Source organism: Bufo bufo, chromosome 1 (genome assembly GCF_905171765.1).
Source record: "Bufo bufo chromosome 1, aBufBuf1.1, whole genome shotgun sequence".
In the NCBI taxonomy this organism is placed as follows: Eukaryota; Metazoa; Chordata; class Amphibia; order Anura; family Bufonidae; genus Bufo; species Bufo bufo.
The window spans coordinates 245329105-245345577 of record NC_053389.1 but is presented as its reverse complement, the minus strand read 5'-3'; the positions used below and the strand labels follow the sequence as shown (position 1 = coordinate 245345577).

Here is a 16473-nt window from a genome sequence, read left to right as displayed (position 1 = left end):
ATATATCTATGCTCGCGTTCCAACAAAATACCTTCTTCATATCCCCTGTCACAGTATTTTAGTAGTCCTTTCATCAGTGGGATATTTTTTAGATTTTATTTTTAAATCAGTATGTTCCTATGTGGAGGGATCAGAATTCGCCATTGTTATTGGATTTTTTATAGAATATTTCTTTAGACCCATTTTCCTAATACATTTTTCAATCCCTATATATGTTGTGAACTTATCCAGTGATGTAGTTGGTGAAAATTTCAATCCTTTATTAAGTAGTGATACCTGTGCGGAGGTTAATTCTACGTGACTTAGATTGACTACTGAATTATCTATCATGGGCGTGTCCTGTATCGGTGATGTGAGTGGTGTCTTGTGTCACCCCCCCCCTCCGTGTTTTATGTCCGTGTCCTGATTGGTGTGATTATCTCTAAGTTGTTGGGTGACCTGTGATGATTGGTGATGTCCTCCTCCTTGTGTTGATTGTCTGGTTGTGATGACGCTGTCTTAAATTGTAATTGTCTGTTTGTTCCTGAGTTTTCGTGTATCTTCTCACTGGAGTTGGTGAGTGAGTGTGTCTCATCCTTGCTCAATGGTGAGGTGAAGTATGATCGAAAAAATGAGGTGTAGATAGGGTTTCAAATCTATTAAATGTTGACACATTGTATTGATCAGTGTTTCTGTCCATATTCATCCCATTATCTTCCCGTGATTTAGTGGGTACTGTTCTTGTGGTTTGAGTCTCCATTGGAATAGAACCTGTTGGTCTATTCTGTTTTCATTTCTTATGTTTTAATGTTCATAATTTCTCTCTTCAATAAATTTAGACCTTTGCAGATTCTCTCCTGCCGCATGGGTATAGTGATTATATCCAAGAGGTATAACTGCTATTGAACCAACTACATTGCCCCTTATGAGCCTGGCGCAGCTTCGACTGCTCTGCGACAGTCACCAGAGGATTAGCAACATACCATCCAGAGCCCATAGTGATCACTAGTAATAGAAATATAACTGACACTGCGCTAGTCTGAAACTGACTATATGGTAATAACCCAGCACTACAAAATAGCATAAAGATCAAATTTGACAAGAACTATATGTGGCTGGATATCAAATTATACCACATAAGCTACTGGATTTTTGGACTGCTATTTTATTAATTTAATTTTTACTTCTATTTTGTGTATATCTACATGATATTGATGTTTCTTGCTTATAGTTGATCAACTATTTTTACATTTATATTTGTATTCATATATGTAAATAAATATATATTTTTTATTATATTGTGCAGCCATACAATTATCAGATATCTGAGTGCCACCCGTATGTGTTACTTGCATTTTTTTGGTGTGGATTTGATGCCATTTTGCTGCACCCTTGCATTGGAAAGGGGTGAAATCCGCACAAAAGAACTGACATACTGCGGATTTCAAAATCCACGTGGCAGGTCAATTTCCATATGGAAGAAAAAAACAGTGTACATGAGATTTCTCTAATCTCATACACTTTGCTGCTACTGGTACGCTGCATTTTTTTCCGCACAAGGACCCACGCAGAAAAAACACGCGTAGTATGCAGGTAGCCTATTGTATGAATGTAAAGAATACCATTTTATGGATACAACGCCTATGTAGATCTATGCATCTCCATAGTCACAGACCATGTGTAGTCTATTCCAGCAGTCAAGTGTTAGGCTAGGGCTACACGGCGACAGCAGTCCCGGCCAGGATCTCCAATCCAACGTGGCTGGATTTCTTGCAACTGTTGTGGCGATCCCATTCATTTCTATGGGATCACCACTACTCAGAGATCCTGGCTGCGACAGCTGTCGCGCGACCAATGTTGCCGTGTAGCCCTTGCCTTATGACTCTTGCACACGGCCGTTGTTCGACCGTTCTGTTCTGCAGTTTGCGGTCCCCTATTAACGGGCACCATCCGTCCGGCTGCCGCAATGGATCTGTGATCCGTCCACCCCGCAAAAAAAATAGAACAAGTTCAATTTTTTTGCGGACTAAAACCGCGTGCCTCTGTTCTGCACTGCAGCTTCAGATTGCGGACCCATTCAAGTGAACGGGTCCGCATCCGTGATGCGGGGAGCACATGGCCGGTGCCGGATATTGCCGTGTGCACGAAGCCTTACTCTGTAATGTCTGTAATCTACCAGACAGAGGGGGCATTTTTAAAGGGATGGTTTTGTCACTAGGATATATCATCAATGTAAGATAGGTGTGGGTCCTACATCTCGGGGGGCACTAAAGTGAAGAAGAGCACACAGAGCCTTCACAGCCTCCCGTCCACTCATTGCTTCGGAAGTAGGGAACAGAGGGTCGGCGCACAGGACCGGATGCTCTCCCTTCTCTTCGGGGCCTGTCCTATCGGACTGATGGCATATCCAAGCAATATCCCATCAATGTCCCAGATGAGGACAATCTGAACTGAAAGCACTATTAGCCACAATCTAAATGCTAAAGACTCACCACCCAGGGCTTGCTGCAGAAGTTGTAGATGGAGTAGAGAGAGTTGACACATGGGACCCCACCATACTGTAACCCCATGATCAGGCTGCGGAAATCCTCTCCAGGCGTCATGCTGTATGCGTGCTGTCGGATCAGAACAAAGTCTGGCTTGAAAGATCTGGAAGAAAACAATGAAATTGGATCAGGACTTCATATACAATACCCGTACTGTCATATGTCGGTTTAAGTTTCCTCAGTATAGCTGCTGCTGAGTGAGGGCTCAAGCACACAAACATGTGCTGACCGGGCAAACACCAGGTCCACAATATGCGGGCACTGGCCGTTAGTGCACCACATCACAGATGAGGACCCATTGACTTGGAGTGCTTTCCTGGGTTTTCTGTCCGTGCCTCGGCACTGTTCTATTTTTTTACGGTGCGGGCAGACCAGGGCCCATTCAAGTTGAATAGGTCTGCGCCAGCCACACCGACGGTGCCCGTGCATTAGGGAGCACAGTTTGCAGTCCCCAATACAAGGAACAGGCGGCACACATTTGTCATACATCCTGCAGGTATTCCAGTGATCCCAATGAAATGCTGTAGTGTTTCCCTTTAGGCCTCCTGCACACGACCGTTGTGTGCACCCGTGGCCGTTGTGGCGTTTTCCGTTTTTTTTTTCGCGGACCCATTGACTTTCAATGGGTCCGTGGAAAAATCAGAAAATGCACCGTTTTGCAGCCGCATCCGTGATCCCTGTTTCCTGTCCGTCCAAAAAATATGACCGGTCCTATTTTTTTGACGGACAACGGTTTACGGACCCATTCAAGTCAATGGGTCCGTGAAAGAACACGGATGCACACAAGATTGGCATCCGCGTCCGTGATCCGTGGCCGTAGGTTACTTTCATACAGACGGATCCGAAGATCCGTCTGCATAAAAGCTTTTTCAGAGCTGAGTCCCCGACAGTATATTCTAACACAGAGGCGTTCCCATAGTGATGGGGACGCTTCTAGTTAGAATATACTACGAACTGTGTACATGACTGCCCCCTGCTGCCTGGCAGCACCCGATCTCTTACAGGGGGCTGTGATCCGCACAATTAACCCCTCAGGTGCTGCACCTGAGGGGTTAATTGTGCATATCATAGCCCCCTATAAGAGATCAGGGGCTGCCAGGCAGGAGGGGGCAGACCCCCCTCCCTCCCAGTTTTAATTTCATTGGTGGCCAGTGCGGCCCCCCCGGCCCCCCCTCCCTCCCTCTATTGTATTAATTTCATTGGTGGCCAGTGCGGCCCCCCCGGCCCCCCCTCCCTTCCTCTATTGTATTATCATTGGTGGCCAGTGTGCGCCCCCCCCCCCCGCCCCCCCTCTATTGTTTTAATATCATTGGTGGCCAGTGTGCAGCCTCCCCTCTCCCCCCCCCCGATCATCGGTGGCAGCGGAGAGTTCCGATCGGAGTCCCAGTTTAATCGCTGGGGCTCCGATCGGTAACCATGGCAACCAGGACACTACTGTAGTCCTGGTTGCCATGGTTACTTAGCAATATTAGAAGCATCATACTTACCTGCTGCGCTGTCTGTGACCGGCCGGGAGCTCCTCCTACTGGTAAGTGACAGATCATTAAGCAATGCGCCGCACAGACCTGTCACTTACCAGTAGGAGGAGCTCCTGGCCGGTTACTTAGCAATATTAGAAGCATCATACTTACCTGCTGCGCTGTCTGTGACCGGCCGGGAGCTCCTCCTACTGGTAAGTGACAGATCATTAAGCAATGCGCCGCACAGACCTGTCACTTACCAGTAGGAGGAGCTCCCGGCCGGTCACAGACAGCGCAGCAGGTAAGTATGATGCTTCTAATATTGCTAAGTAACCATGGCAACCAGGACTACAGTAGTGTCCTGGTTGCCATGTTTACCGATCGGAGCCCAAGCGATTAAACTGGGACTCCGATCGGAACTCTCCGCTGCCACCGATGATCGGGGGGGGGGAGAGGGGAGGCTGCACACTGGCCACCAAACAATAGAGGGGGGGCCGGGGGGGCGCACACTGGCCACCAATGATATTAAAACAATAGAGGGGGGCCGGTGGGGGGCGCACACTGGCCACCAATGATAATACAATAGAGGGAGGGAGGGGGGCCGCACAATGACCACCAATGATAATACAATAGAGGGAGGGGGGGCCGGTCGGGGGCCGCACACTGGCCACCAATGATAATACAATAGAGGGAGGGAGGAGGGGCCGGGGGGGGCGCACACTGGCCACCAATGATAATACAATAGAGGGAGGGGGTGCCGGGGGGGGCCGCACACTGGCCACCAATGATATTCAAACTGGGGAGGGAGGGGGGTATGCCCCCTGCTGCCTGGCAGCCCCTGATCTCTTACAGGGGGCTATGATAAGCACAATTAACCCCTTCAGGTGTGGCACATGAGGGGTTAATTGTGCTGATCACAGCCCCCTGTAAGAGATCAGGTGCTGCCAGGCAGCAGGGGGCAGTCATGTACACAGTTCGTAGGATATTCTAACTTGAAGCGTCCCCATCACCATGGGAACGCCTCTGTGCTAGAATATACTGTCGGATATGAGTTTCATGATCTAACTCAAATCCGATGGTATATTCTAACATAGAGGCGTTCCCATGTTGATGGGGAGGCTTCAAGTTAAAATATACCATCGGATTGGAGAAAACTCAGATCCTATGGTATATTAACTCCTGACTTTACATTGAAAGTCAATGGGGGACGGATCCGTTTGCAATTGCACCATATTGTGTCAACGTCAAACGGATCCGTCCCCATTGACTTGCATTGTAAGTCAGGACGGATCCGTTTGGCTCCGCACGGCCAGGCGGACACCAAAACGACTTTTTTTTCATGTCCATGGATCCTCCAAAAATCAAGGAAGACCCATGGACGAAAAAAAAGGTCACGGATCACGGACCAACGGAACCCCGTTTTGCGGACCGTGAAAAAATACTGTCGTGTGCAGGAGGCTTAACAGAAGAGCTGCATACATCAGACCTGTGCATCCTCCTACAGTTGCAAGAAAAAGTATGTGAACCCTTTGGAATGATATGGATTTCTGCACAAATTGGTCATAATATGTGATCTGATTTTCATCTAAGTCACAACAATAGACAATCACAAAGAATTAAATGTTACCACATGTTTTTATTGAACACACCATGTAAACATTCACAGTGCAGGTGGAAAAAGTATGTGAACCCTTGGATTTAATAACTGGTTGAACCTCTTTTGGCAGCAATAACTTCAACCAAACGTTTCCTGTAGTTGCAGATCAGACGTGCACAACGGTCAGGAGTAATTCTTGACCATTCCTCTTTACAGAACTGTTTCAGTTCAGCAATATTCTTGGGATGTCTGGTGTGAATCGCTCTCTTGAGGTCATGCCACAGCATCTCAATCGGGTTGAGGTCAGGACTCTGACTGGGCCACTCCAGAAGGCGTATTTTCTTCTGTTTAAGGCTACTTTCACACTAGCGTTCGGAGCGGATCCGTCTGATGTTTCATCAGACGGATCCGCTCCGATAATGCAGACGTTCGCATCCGTTCAGAACGGATGCGTCTGCATTAAAACTTGGAAAATTTTCTAAGTGTGAAAGTTGTCTGAGCGGATCCGTTCAGACTTTACATTGAAAGTCAATGGGGAACGGATCCGCTTGAAGATTGAGCCATATTGTGTCATCTTCAAGCGGATCCGTCCCCATTGACTTACATTGTAAGTCTGGACGGATCCGCTCGCCTCCGCACGGCCAGGCGGACACCCGAACGCTGCAAGCAGCGTTCAGGTGTCCGCTCACTGAGCGGAGCGGAGGCTGAACGCTGGCAGGCGGATGCATTCTCAGTGGATCCGCCTCCACTGAGAATGCATTGGGGCCAGACGGATGCGTTCGGGGCCGCTCGTGAGCCCCTTCAAACGGTGCGCACGAGCGGACACCCGAACGCTAGTGTGAAAGTAGCCTAAGCCATTCTGTTGTTGATTTACTTCTATGCTTTGGGTCGTTGTCTTGTCGCAACACCCATCTTCTGTTGAGCTTCAGCTGGTGGCCTTAAGTTCTCCTTGCAAAATGTCTTGATGAACTTGGGAATTCATTTTTCCTTCGATGACAGCAAACCGTCCAGGCCCTGATGCAGCAAATCAGCCCCAAACCATGATGCCCCCACCACCATACTTCACAGTTGGGATGAGGTTTTGATGTTGGTGTGCTGTGCCTCTTTTTCTCCACACATAGTGTTGTGTGTTTCTTCCAAACAACTCAACTTTGGTTTCATCTGTCCACAGAATATTTTGCCAGTACTGCTGTGGAACATCCAGGTGCTCTTGTGCAAACTGTAAATGTGCAGCAATGTTTTTTGTGGACAGCAGTGGCTTCCTCTGTGGTATCCTCCCATGAAATCCATTCTTGTTTACTATTTTACATATTGTAGATTCGCTAACAGGGATGTTAGCATATGCCAGATACTTTTGTAAGTCTTTAGCTGACACTCTAGGATTCTTCTTCACCTCATTGAGCAGTCTGCGCTGTGCTCTTGCAGTCATCTTTACAGGACGGCCACTCCTAGGGAGAGTAGCAGCAGTGCTGAACTTTCTCCATTTATAGACAATTTGTCTTACCGTAGACTGATGGACAGCAAGGCTTTTGGAGATACTTTTATAAGCCTTTCCAGCTTTATGCCAGTCAACAATTCTTAATCGTAGGTCTTCTGAGAGCTCTTTTGTGCGAGGCATCATTCACATCAGGCAATGCTTCTTGTGAAAAGCAAACCCAGAAATGGTGTGTGTTTTTTATAGGGCAGGGCAGCTGTAACCAACACCTCCAATCTCATCTCATTGATTGGACTCCAGTTGGCTGACACCTCACTCCAATTAGCTCTTGGAGATGTCATTAGTCTAGGGCAGTGATGGCGAACCTATGGCACGGGTGCCAGAGGCTTCACTCAGAGCCCTCTCTGTGGGCACCCGCACTGTGAAAAAAGTCTATGGTGTACCAATATGCCTTAGACAATTCCTGCCATTCATCAGCTCAGGGCGCACTATGAACAGCACAGGCAGGGCACTGAATGTAGGCAGGCTTTAATAGCTAAATGATAAAGTACATGGAATATATGCTATATTGAACTATAGTATTCAGGTTAAATTGCCGTGTTGGCACTTTACGATAAATAAGTGGGTTTTGGGTTGCAGTTTGGGCACTCGGTCTCTAAAAGGTTCGACATCACTGGTCTAGGGGTTCACATACTTTTTCCACCTGCACTGTGAATGTTTACATGGTGTGTTCAATAAAAACATGGAAACATTTAATTCTTTGTGTGTTATTAGTTTAAGCAGACTGTGATTGTCTATTGTTGTGACTTAGATGAAGATCAGATCACATTTAATGACCAATTTGTGCAGAAATCCATATCATTCCAAAGGGTTCACATACTTTTTCTTGCAACTGTATATAATATACACACTTCCTTTAAGGAGCTCCTCTACCACATCAGGATGTTGACCTTGGACATAACCTGAGTTTACTTTGGGCGGAGGAAGACGTCTGGAGCAGAGAAGTACGTGATTTAGTTGTAATCTGGCAGTGATCAATGGAACGACGCCATTTAAAGGGCAACACCTGAGCTAAATACAATCATTACATGGAAAGGTCTCTTTATGGGTCACCAATCTGACCCCGCTCCCCTCCCATTCTGAGACATTATGAACAGCAGGTGGAGGAGACGTGCAGGAAGTGGTACACTGAGGAATTTGACATTTCCTGAAGGAAATACCAAGGCTGAGCTGATACAGAGTTTTATAGCATCTGGAATGTACCATAGACCCCTCACTCCCGGGTGCCCCTATAAGTCAATCAAACAAATTTCCCTTAAAAATTATTTCCAGGAGTTGTATCTGTTCCTGGGAAAGATGGGTGCTATCCAAAACGGCCACAGTCATTGTCATCAAGCAATCCCAAATTCATGCGTTATACCTTCAGCTCCCGTACTACTCTATGATCAGGCGGGGTTCAGGACTCTGGAAAAGGACGACAACCCACATCGAAGCTCATTCAACTCAAGGACTTAGGCCTCGTTCACATTTCCGTGTCCGTAAAAAAAAATAAAAATCAATCAGTCTGTGTTTCATCCGTGAAGATGTCCGTGTGTCATCCGTATTCCATGAGCACTGCTAAGCTGAAAAGGAATTTCAGTGATCAGTGAAAAATGGATGCCATCCGTGTTGTGTCTGTGATTTTCACGGACCCATAGACTTCAATGTGATTGGTCCGCATCACAGACCAAAGTAGTGCACATCTCCGAGGGTCGGGTAAAAAAATACCGGTGTGTGAACAAACACTTGTGCTGTCCGTGGTAAATGCTGTGGACAGCACACATCAGTGAAAAACGGAAAGGTGAACAAGGCCTAATGGAGGTTTTGAGCCAGAGCTTCCCGGTTTAGGTCTCATGCACACGACCATTTCCATACGCATCCGATCCACATTTTTTGCCGATTGAATGCGGACCCATTTATTTTGTCATCCGCGCCGCAAATTCTCAGTTTTGTGGACAATAGGCATTTTTACAATGGGACCCCTGAAAAGTGCAGGATGTACATGAATGGCATCCAATTTTGCAGATCCACGATTTGTGGACCAGAAAACACTTCACTCTCTTTACATAGCAGGGGGAGACAAATATTCATGTGGAAAAACTCAGAGATCGTTGTTACCCCCCCCCCCCCCCCCCCCCCACAGCTCTGCAACTGCATGTCAACAAAGGGCCAGAACAGAACGAGGGAAATGAGAAAGCATAATTTTTGGCCTAAAATTTGCTTAGGTTATGTGTATACTGCAGTCCATCATATTTACAGTGCTTAAAATTTTTTTTACAGAACTCAGACAACCCCTTTAACACAATTTACACAGGCAGAGCAGAAGGATAGGAAGAATGGGAGATGTAATGGAAACTTGCATTTGCAGATTTATAGGCTTTTCAGGGCCTGTGAAGAGCTGAGTGACTCAAGCTCTTATATTTAGGGTGGACATTCTCTTCATAAAATGTCTCATTTCCTACTGGGATCTCAGTTTTTCTTTAAAACCCTTTAAATATCATACTGATTGATGCATTTGCTCATCAAACTACTGAATGTGCCTTAAATCCAGTGAGAGAAAAAAATCTTATGTAATGAAACATTTTTTGGAGGAAGACAGCGGAAGGCAAGATAATAGAGCAATTTTCTTTTTTACTATGGTAATAAAAGTAATAGTTTACAACAAAAAATTCCATGCGCATAAGGTAAGACTGGGGCTCGGGAGGGAGGCTGACAGCAAAGACAACACCCAGTCTGCTGCAAAAAAGCCACGCCAGTTTTGAGGGTGAACATTTTATTATTGGTAAAGTTTTCATTGGCTGCATTAACCCCTTAAGGACTCAGCCCTATTTCACCTTAAAGAGGACCTTTCACTAGTTTAAAAACGAAAAACTAACTATATCAGTGGGCAGAGCGGCGCCCAGGGGTCCCCCTGCACTTACTAGTATGTCTGGGCGCCGCTTCGTTCGCCCGGTATAGGCTCCGGTGTCTACAGCTCCCTCTGTTGTACTGGGCGGAGTTTTTGTATTAGGGTTGTCCCTTGCTGCAGCGCTGGGACTCCCAGGCTATGAGCTGTGCGCTACGATTGGCCAGCGCTGCAGCAAGGGACAACCCTAATACAAAAACTCCACCCCGTACAAAAGAGGGAGCTGTAGACACCGGAGCCTATACCGGGCGAACGGAGCGACGGTCAGACATACTAGTAAGTGCAGGGGGACCCCTGGGCGCCGCTCTGCCCACTGATATAGTTAGTTTTTGGTTTTTAAACTAGTGAAAGGTCCTCTTTAAGGACCAGGCCATTTTTTGCAAATCTGACCAGTGTCCCTTTAAGTGCTGATAACTTTAAAACGCTTTGACTTATCCAGGCCATTCTGAGATAGTTTTTTCGTCACATATTGTACTTCATGACACTGGTAAAATGAAGTCAAAAAAATTCATTTTTATTTATAAAAAAATACCAAATTTACCAAAAAGAATGTAAAAATTGCAAATTTCCAAGTTTCAATTTCTCTACTTCTATAATACATAGTAATACCTCCAAAAATAGTTATTACTTTACATTCCCCATATGTCTACTTCATGTTTGGATCATTTTAGGAATGATATTTTATTTTTTGGGGATGTTACAAGGCTTAGAAGTTTAGAAGCAAATCTTGAAATTTTTCAGAAATTTTCAAAAACCCAATTTTTATGGACCAGTTCAGATCTGAAGTCACTTTGCGAGGCTTACATAATAGAAACCACCCAAAAATGACCCCATTCTATAAACTACACCCCTCAAGGTATTCAAAACTGATTTTACAAACGTTGTTAACCCTTTAGGTGTTCCACAAGAATTAATGGAAAATAGAGATACAATTTCAAAATTGCACTTTTTTGGAAGATTTTCCATTTTAATATTTTTTTTCCAGTTACAAAGCAAGGGTTAACAGCCAAACCAAACTCAATATTTATGGCCCTGATTCTGTAGTTTACAGAAACACCCCATATGTGGTCGTAAACTGCTGTACGGGCACACGGCAGGGCGCAGAAGGAAAGGAATGCCATACGGTTTTTGGAAGGCAGGTTTTGCTGGACTGTTTTTTTTGACACCATGTCCCATTTGAAGCCCCCCTGATGCACCCCTAGAGTAGAAACTCCAAAAAATTGACCCCATTTTAGAAACTACGGGATAGGGTGGCAGTATTGTTGGTACTAGTTTAGGGTACATATGATTTTTGGTTGCTCTATATTATACTTTTTGTGAGGCAAGGTAACAAGAAATAGCTGTTTTGGCACCGTTTTTATTTTTTGTTATTTACAACATTCATCTGACAGGTTAGATCATGTGATATTTATATACACCAGGTTGTCACGGATGCGGCGATACATAAATAAAAAAAAGTATACATTTTAGGTAAGTTTTACACAATTATTTCTTTTTTGAAACAAAAAAAAATCATGTTTTAGTGTTTCCATAGTCTGAGAGCCATAATGTTTTCAGTTTTTAGGCGATTACCTTGGGTAGGGTATGATTTTTGCGGGATGAGATGACTGTTTTATTGGCACTATTTTGGGGTGCGTGTGACTTTTTGATCGCTTGCTATTACACTTTTTGTGATGTAAGGTGACAAAAAATTGTTTATTTAGCACAGTTTTTATTTTTTATGGTGTTCATCTGAGGGGTTAGGTCATGTGATATTTTTATAGAGCCGGTCGATACGGACGCGGCGATACCTAATATGTTTACTTTTTTTTCCCCCCTATTTTTTTACCAATTTTTTATAACTTTATTTGGGGAAAATGACGTTTTTGTTTATTTTTACTTGAAACTTTGAATTTTTGGGGGGAAAAAGTAATTTTTTTTAAACTTTTTTTTTTCACTTTATTTTTTGTCCCACCTTGGGACTTCAACTTTTGGGGGGGTCTAATCCTTTACAATGCATTCCAATACTTCTGTATTGGAATGCATTGGCTGTATGAGTAATACTGTGTGTATTACTCATACAGCTTCCGGCCTGTGAGATCCAGGGGGCTGGATCTCACAGGCTCGTCACCAGAAGGCAGCGCGATGCCTTCCTTAGGCATCGCGCTGCCTTCCATGCCATCGGGTCCCCCCTACAGCCGCATGGGGACCCGATGGCACTGCCACACGCCGCTGCAAACCGCAGGTAAAGCCGCAAACCGCAGGTCTGAATTGACTTGCGGTTTGTGGCGATTGCCGACACGGGAGGTCACAGGACCCCCCACCACCCGGTTTTGTGACAGGATGCCCGCTGAATGATTACAGCGGACATCCTGTTCCTATTAACCCCTGCCGCGCCGCAATTTAGTTTTAAAGTTATGACGTACCGGTACGTCATGGGTCCTTAAGGACTCGGGAAACATGCCGTACCGGTACATCATAAGTCTTTAAGGGGTTAAGGAGACTCTCTACCTGTCGACATCACAGGCAGCGAATGCAGGATTATTTGAAAATGTCTTTATTAACTTTTATAACCTCCAAAAAAAGTTAGGATGGTGCATAAAATGTAAATAACCAAATGCATTTGTAAATGTAATGATAGAACAGAAATCAGATTTAGAAAGTGAGACATTTTACCATTTCATGAAGAAAAAATCAATTAGAACATGATGGCAGCAACGTATCTCAAAAAAGTTGGGGCATGGGCATGTCTACCATTGTGTAGCATCCCCTCTTCTGACTGGAGTAGGTTTTGGTCAACTTTTATGTCTGCTTCCAGATGTAAACGTTAATAAAGTAGATGGGGCGATGGCTGGACCCCCCACCAGGCCCTCGCCACTTCTAAGTGGCGAGGACAGCATAAAAATGCAATGCTCAACAAAAATTAGACTTATGACTTGGGCTTATGATTTTTTTCGCCAAAAAAATTGCGGAGCACACTTCGTAAGTGGCCACTACTGTGTACATACATATATTACTTTTCCTGTACTGATCCAGAGTTACATCCTGTATTATACTCCAAAGCTGCACTCACTATTCTACTGGTGGAGTCACTGTGTACATACATTACTTATTCTGTACTGATCCTGAGTTACATCATGTATTATACTCCAGAGCTGCACTCACTATTCTGCTGGTGGAATCACTGTGTATATACATACTTATCCTGTACTGATCCTGAGTTACAGCCTCTATTATATACATATGAGCTATAGTAACAATTCTGCAGGCTTCAGAGCTGAAATCTCCTAGCTTTTCTAGAAACAAATACTTAGGAAACAGCTAAATAGAATGTACCAACCTGTATTATTAAGAGGGGAGTAAATTCAGTATATAGGTGGAATTCAGGTCATGCATTACATGCATTAATTAGCCTTTACTTATCATGAGTTACATCCTGTATTATACTCCAGAGCTGCACTCACTATTCTGCTGGAGAAGTCACTGTGTGCATACATTACTTATCCTGTACTGACCCTGAGTCGCAGCCTGTATTATACTCCAGAGCTGCACTCACTATTCTGCTGGTGGAGTCACTGTGTACATACATTACTCATCCTGTACTGATCCCAAGTTACATCCTGTATTATACTCCAGAGCTGCGCTCACTATTCTGCTGGAGAAGTCACCGTGTACATACATTACTTATCCTGTACTGATCCTGAGTTACATCCTGTATTATACTCCAGAGCTGCACTCACTATTCTGCTGGTAGAGTTACTGTGTACATACATTACTCATCCTGTACTGATCCCAAGTTACATCCTGTATTATACTCCAGGGCTGCACTCACTATTCTGCTGGTAGAATCACTGTGTACATATATTCCATTACTTATCCTGTACTGATCTTTAGTCACATCCTGTATTATACTCCAGAGCTGTACTCACTATTCTGCTGGAGAAGTCACAGTGTATATACATTACTTATCCTGTACTGATCCTGAGTCACAGCCTGTATTAGCCCTCATTGATAGTTGTGTTCTTCAGGGATGCACACGGATCCATTGATTTAATGTGTTCACACATCAGTGGTTTTCAGTCATTTGGAAAATCACGGAAAAATGCAGATTACACATACCTATGGAAGTCTATGGCATCCCTGATCTGTTGGTAGGTTTTTCACGGACCACTGGTTGGAGATGCTCTGGAAATTAATGTTCAGCTGAGCAGTGTCCATGAAATACAGGAGACACACGGAGGCAAAAAAACTGACACACAGACCAAACACAGATTCTTCACGTATAAAACACGGACGGATTTTCCATGGATGTCAAATGGACACGGAAATGTGAAAGTGGCCGCCTTATACTATAGAGCTACATTCACAATTCTGCTGGTTGTTATGGGAAACAGTCAGCAAGCTTGCTATCATACACTCCCCTAATAGTTTACCTGAGCGCCTATAATACAGAGCCACTTCGCTTTTTCTATATGAGGTGACTGCACAGGGCCAACACTTTTTAGAATGCAGATCATGCAATCAGGTTATGCTGGGAGATTTTAGCTCTGAAGGCTGCAGAATTGTTATGTTTTACAGAATCACAATACATAAGTGCAGTACCCAGACAGTTTTTTTTTTATCTCTGGTAAAGTTCATTAGCAGACATAGATTCAGACATCCCAACCTGCAAAAACTCATTTCAGGGAGGTTCTCTTTTTTTTCTTTCACAAACTTTTTATTACATTTTCCAAACATATGCAGTATCTGCACACTTTGCTCTATGGTGTGGAGGACTGGGCTCATTACCCTGCCCCAAATTATTATATTTATGTATAAAGGGATTCTGTCACCACCTATAAGCCCTGTGAGCTAAACATCTGCTCATGTCCAGGGTAGCATTCTGATTTCTAAGGTGGCCTTATAAAAGCTATTTGTGGCTTTATTCTGCGGAAAAACAGGTTTTACTAACCTGTCAATCATTGAATTAAGGTGCCCAAGCAGGGGAGGTCTGTGGATGCATTATGCCCGGCCGCACGCATCGCCGTTCGTGCCCAGCGCCGCCTTCTACTCCTCAGTGCCGCCTCTCCCTCCCTCCCCCTCCTCCCGCTTTGAGATCCCGCGCGTGCGCACAGGCTCAGCCTGATGCGCCGTTGCGGACTGCTGGCATCGGCTTCTTCTTGCACTGTGCGCACGCGCCGAGAAGGGGACACTGCTACAGGTTGCCGGAAAGGTTTACTGCAAGTAAACTAGAGATGGGAAGTTCGGATCTTTCACATGAATCGGTTCATTTGAATCAGTTCATTCAAATGACCCGATTCATGAATCTAATCTTCGGTTCATTCGCTGAGCTGACAAGAAGCAAGTGAACCGAAGCTTAGGTTGCGCAATGCGCATGCGCGGATGCTTCCATTCACTTGCTGACTCGCCGAGTCGGCTCTTGGTCTGAGTCAGGAAGTTTATTCTTTAAAACCCTGTGTGTAATTATCTACCCCACTGTAGGAAAAAAACAAGCATCCGGGAAGGGGGGGCAAATTTAACATTGGGGTAAATAATATAATTAAAATGGAGGGTTAAATGTGTTTAAAAAAAATACATCTCTCTCAATAGTTCTATAGCTACTGAATGAGACAGAAGGAGGGATGCCTTTAACATATATATCTCCTTGAGAAGCCAATTTGACCCTAAAGGGTTAATTCAACCTGTAATCTAAACTCTGTGTCCTGTCACTTCTCTTATCTCTCTGCTCTGCTATCAGTAAACCTTTCTGGGATATATTGTCTCACATGCGGGTGTCAGGGAGCCGCTATCTAATAGCGGGAGACTCCCTGAACCTCCGGGAGACTTGAGATCCCTGCATTAGGGTCCCAAACCCGACTACATCCAGCTTTTCAAGTAGCAGATACCCACCAAGGAGGCCTCCCTGGTCCAGCGGCAACTCTCCCCATTACTACGTGACTCCAGTTATTTATGGGCCGGGTTCTGTTTGGAGCCTGTAATATAACATCTTATAACAGCCCGGGGGAGCAAATGACTGCGGTAAGCTTCCAGCTGCTCGCTAGCTTCCATTATTAATGCGGATATGTGACAGGTATGTCCTGTGACACGGGCCAGGGATGTTTTCATCTCACGGGATCTACGAGCTAGTACTCATGTCTCAAGGAGTTTAAAGGAAGGCTTCGCCATTGCTTGCATCGCCCTAGATCTGGCATCTTTGTAAAAATTTGCTGATTTCAGTTATTTTCCAGATTTTTTTTTTACATATTAAGCATTTAAAAACACCAACAAGTTGCTGTTGATGGATCTTCTATCATTGCTATGTTGTCTACTTTTAGTACTTTGCTTGCAAAATGGTGTCCTGCTGCAGGTCACGCTGTCAAGGCGATTCTCAAAAGTCCAAACTGAACACTATAAGGCCTCTTTCACACTACAGTATGTCGATTTCAGTGTTTTGCGTTCCGTTTTTCACGGATCCGTTGTTCCGTTTTTTTTGTTTCCGTTGTGTTTCCGTTTCGTTTTTCCGTATGGCATATACAGTATACAGTAATTACATA

General features: G+C 44.7%; 1 protein-coding gene across 3 annotated transcripts in view; it reads right to left on the bottom strand.

Annotated features, from left to right (window-relative positions):
• Window positions 1-16473, bottom strand: part of SYN3 (synapsin III) — a 337312-nt gene that overhangs the window by 164030 nt on the left and 156809 nt on the right. For all 3 annotated transcript variants that reach the window (XM_040438056.1, XM_040438067.1, XM_040438061.1), the window contains exon 5: window positions 2472-2628. In XM_040438056.1, coding sequence (XP_040293990.1) covers window positions 2472-2628 — 157 coding nt within the window. The remainder of the gene's footprint in view (window positions 1-2471; window positions 2629-16473) is intronic.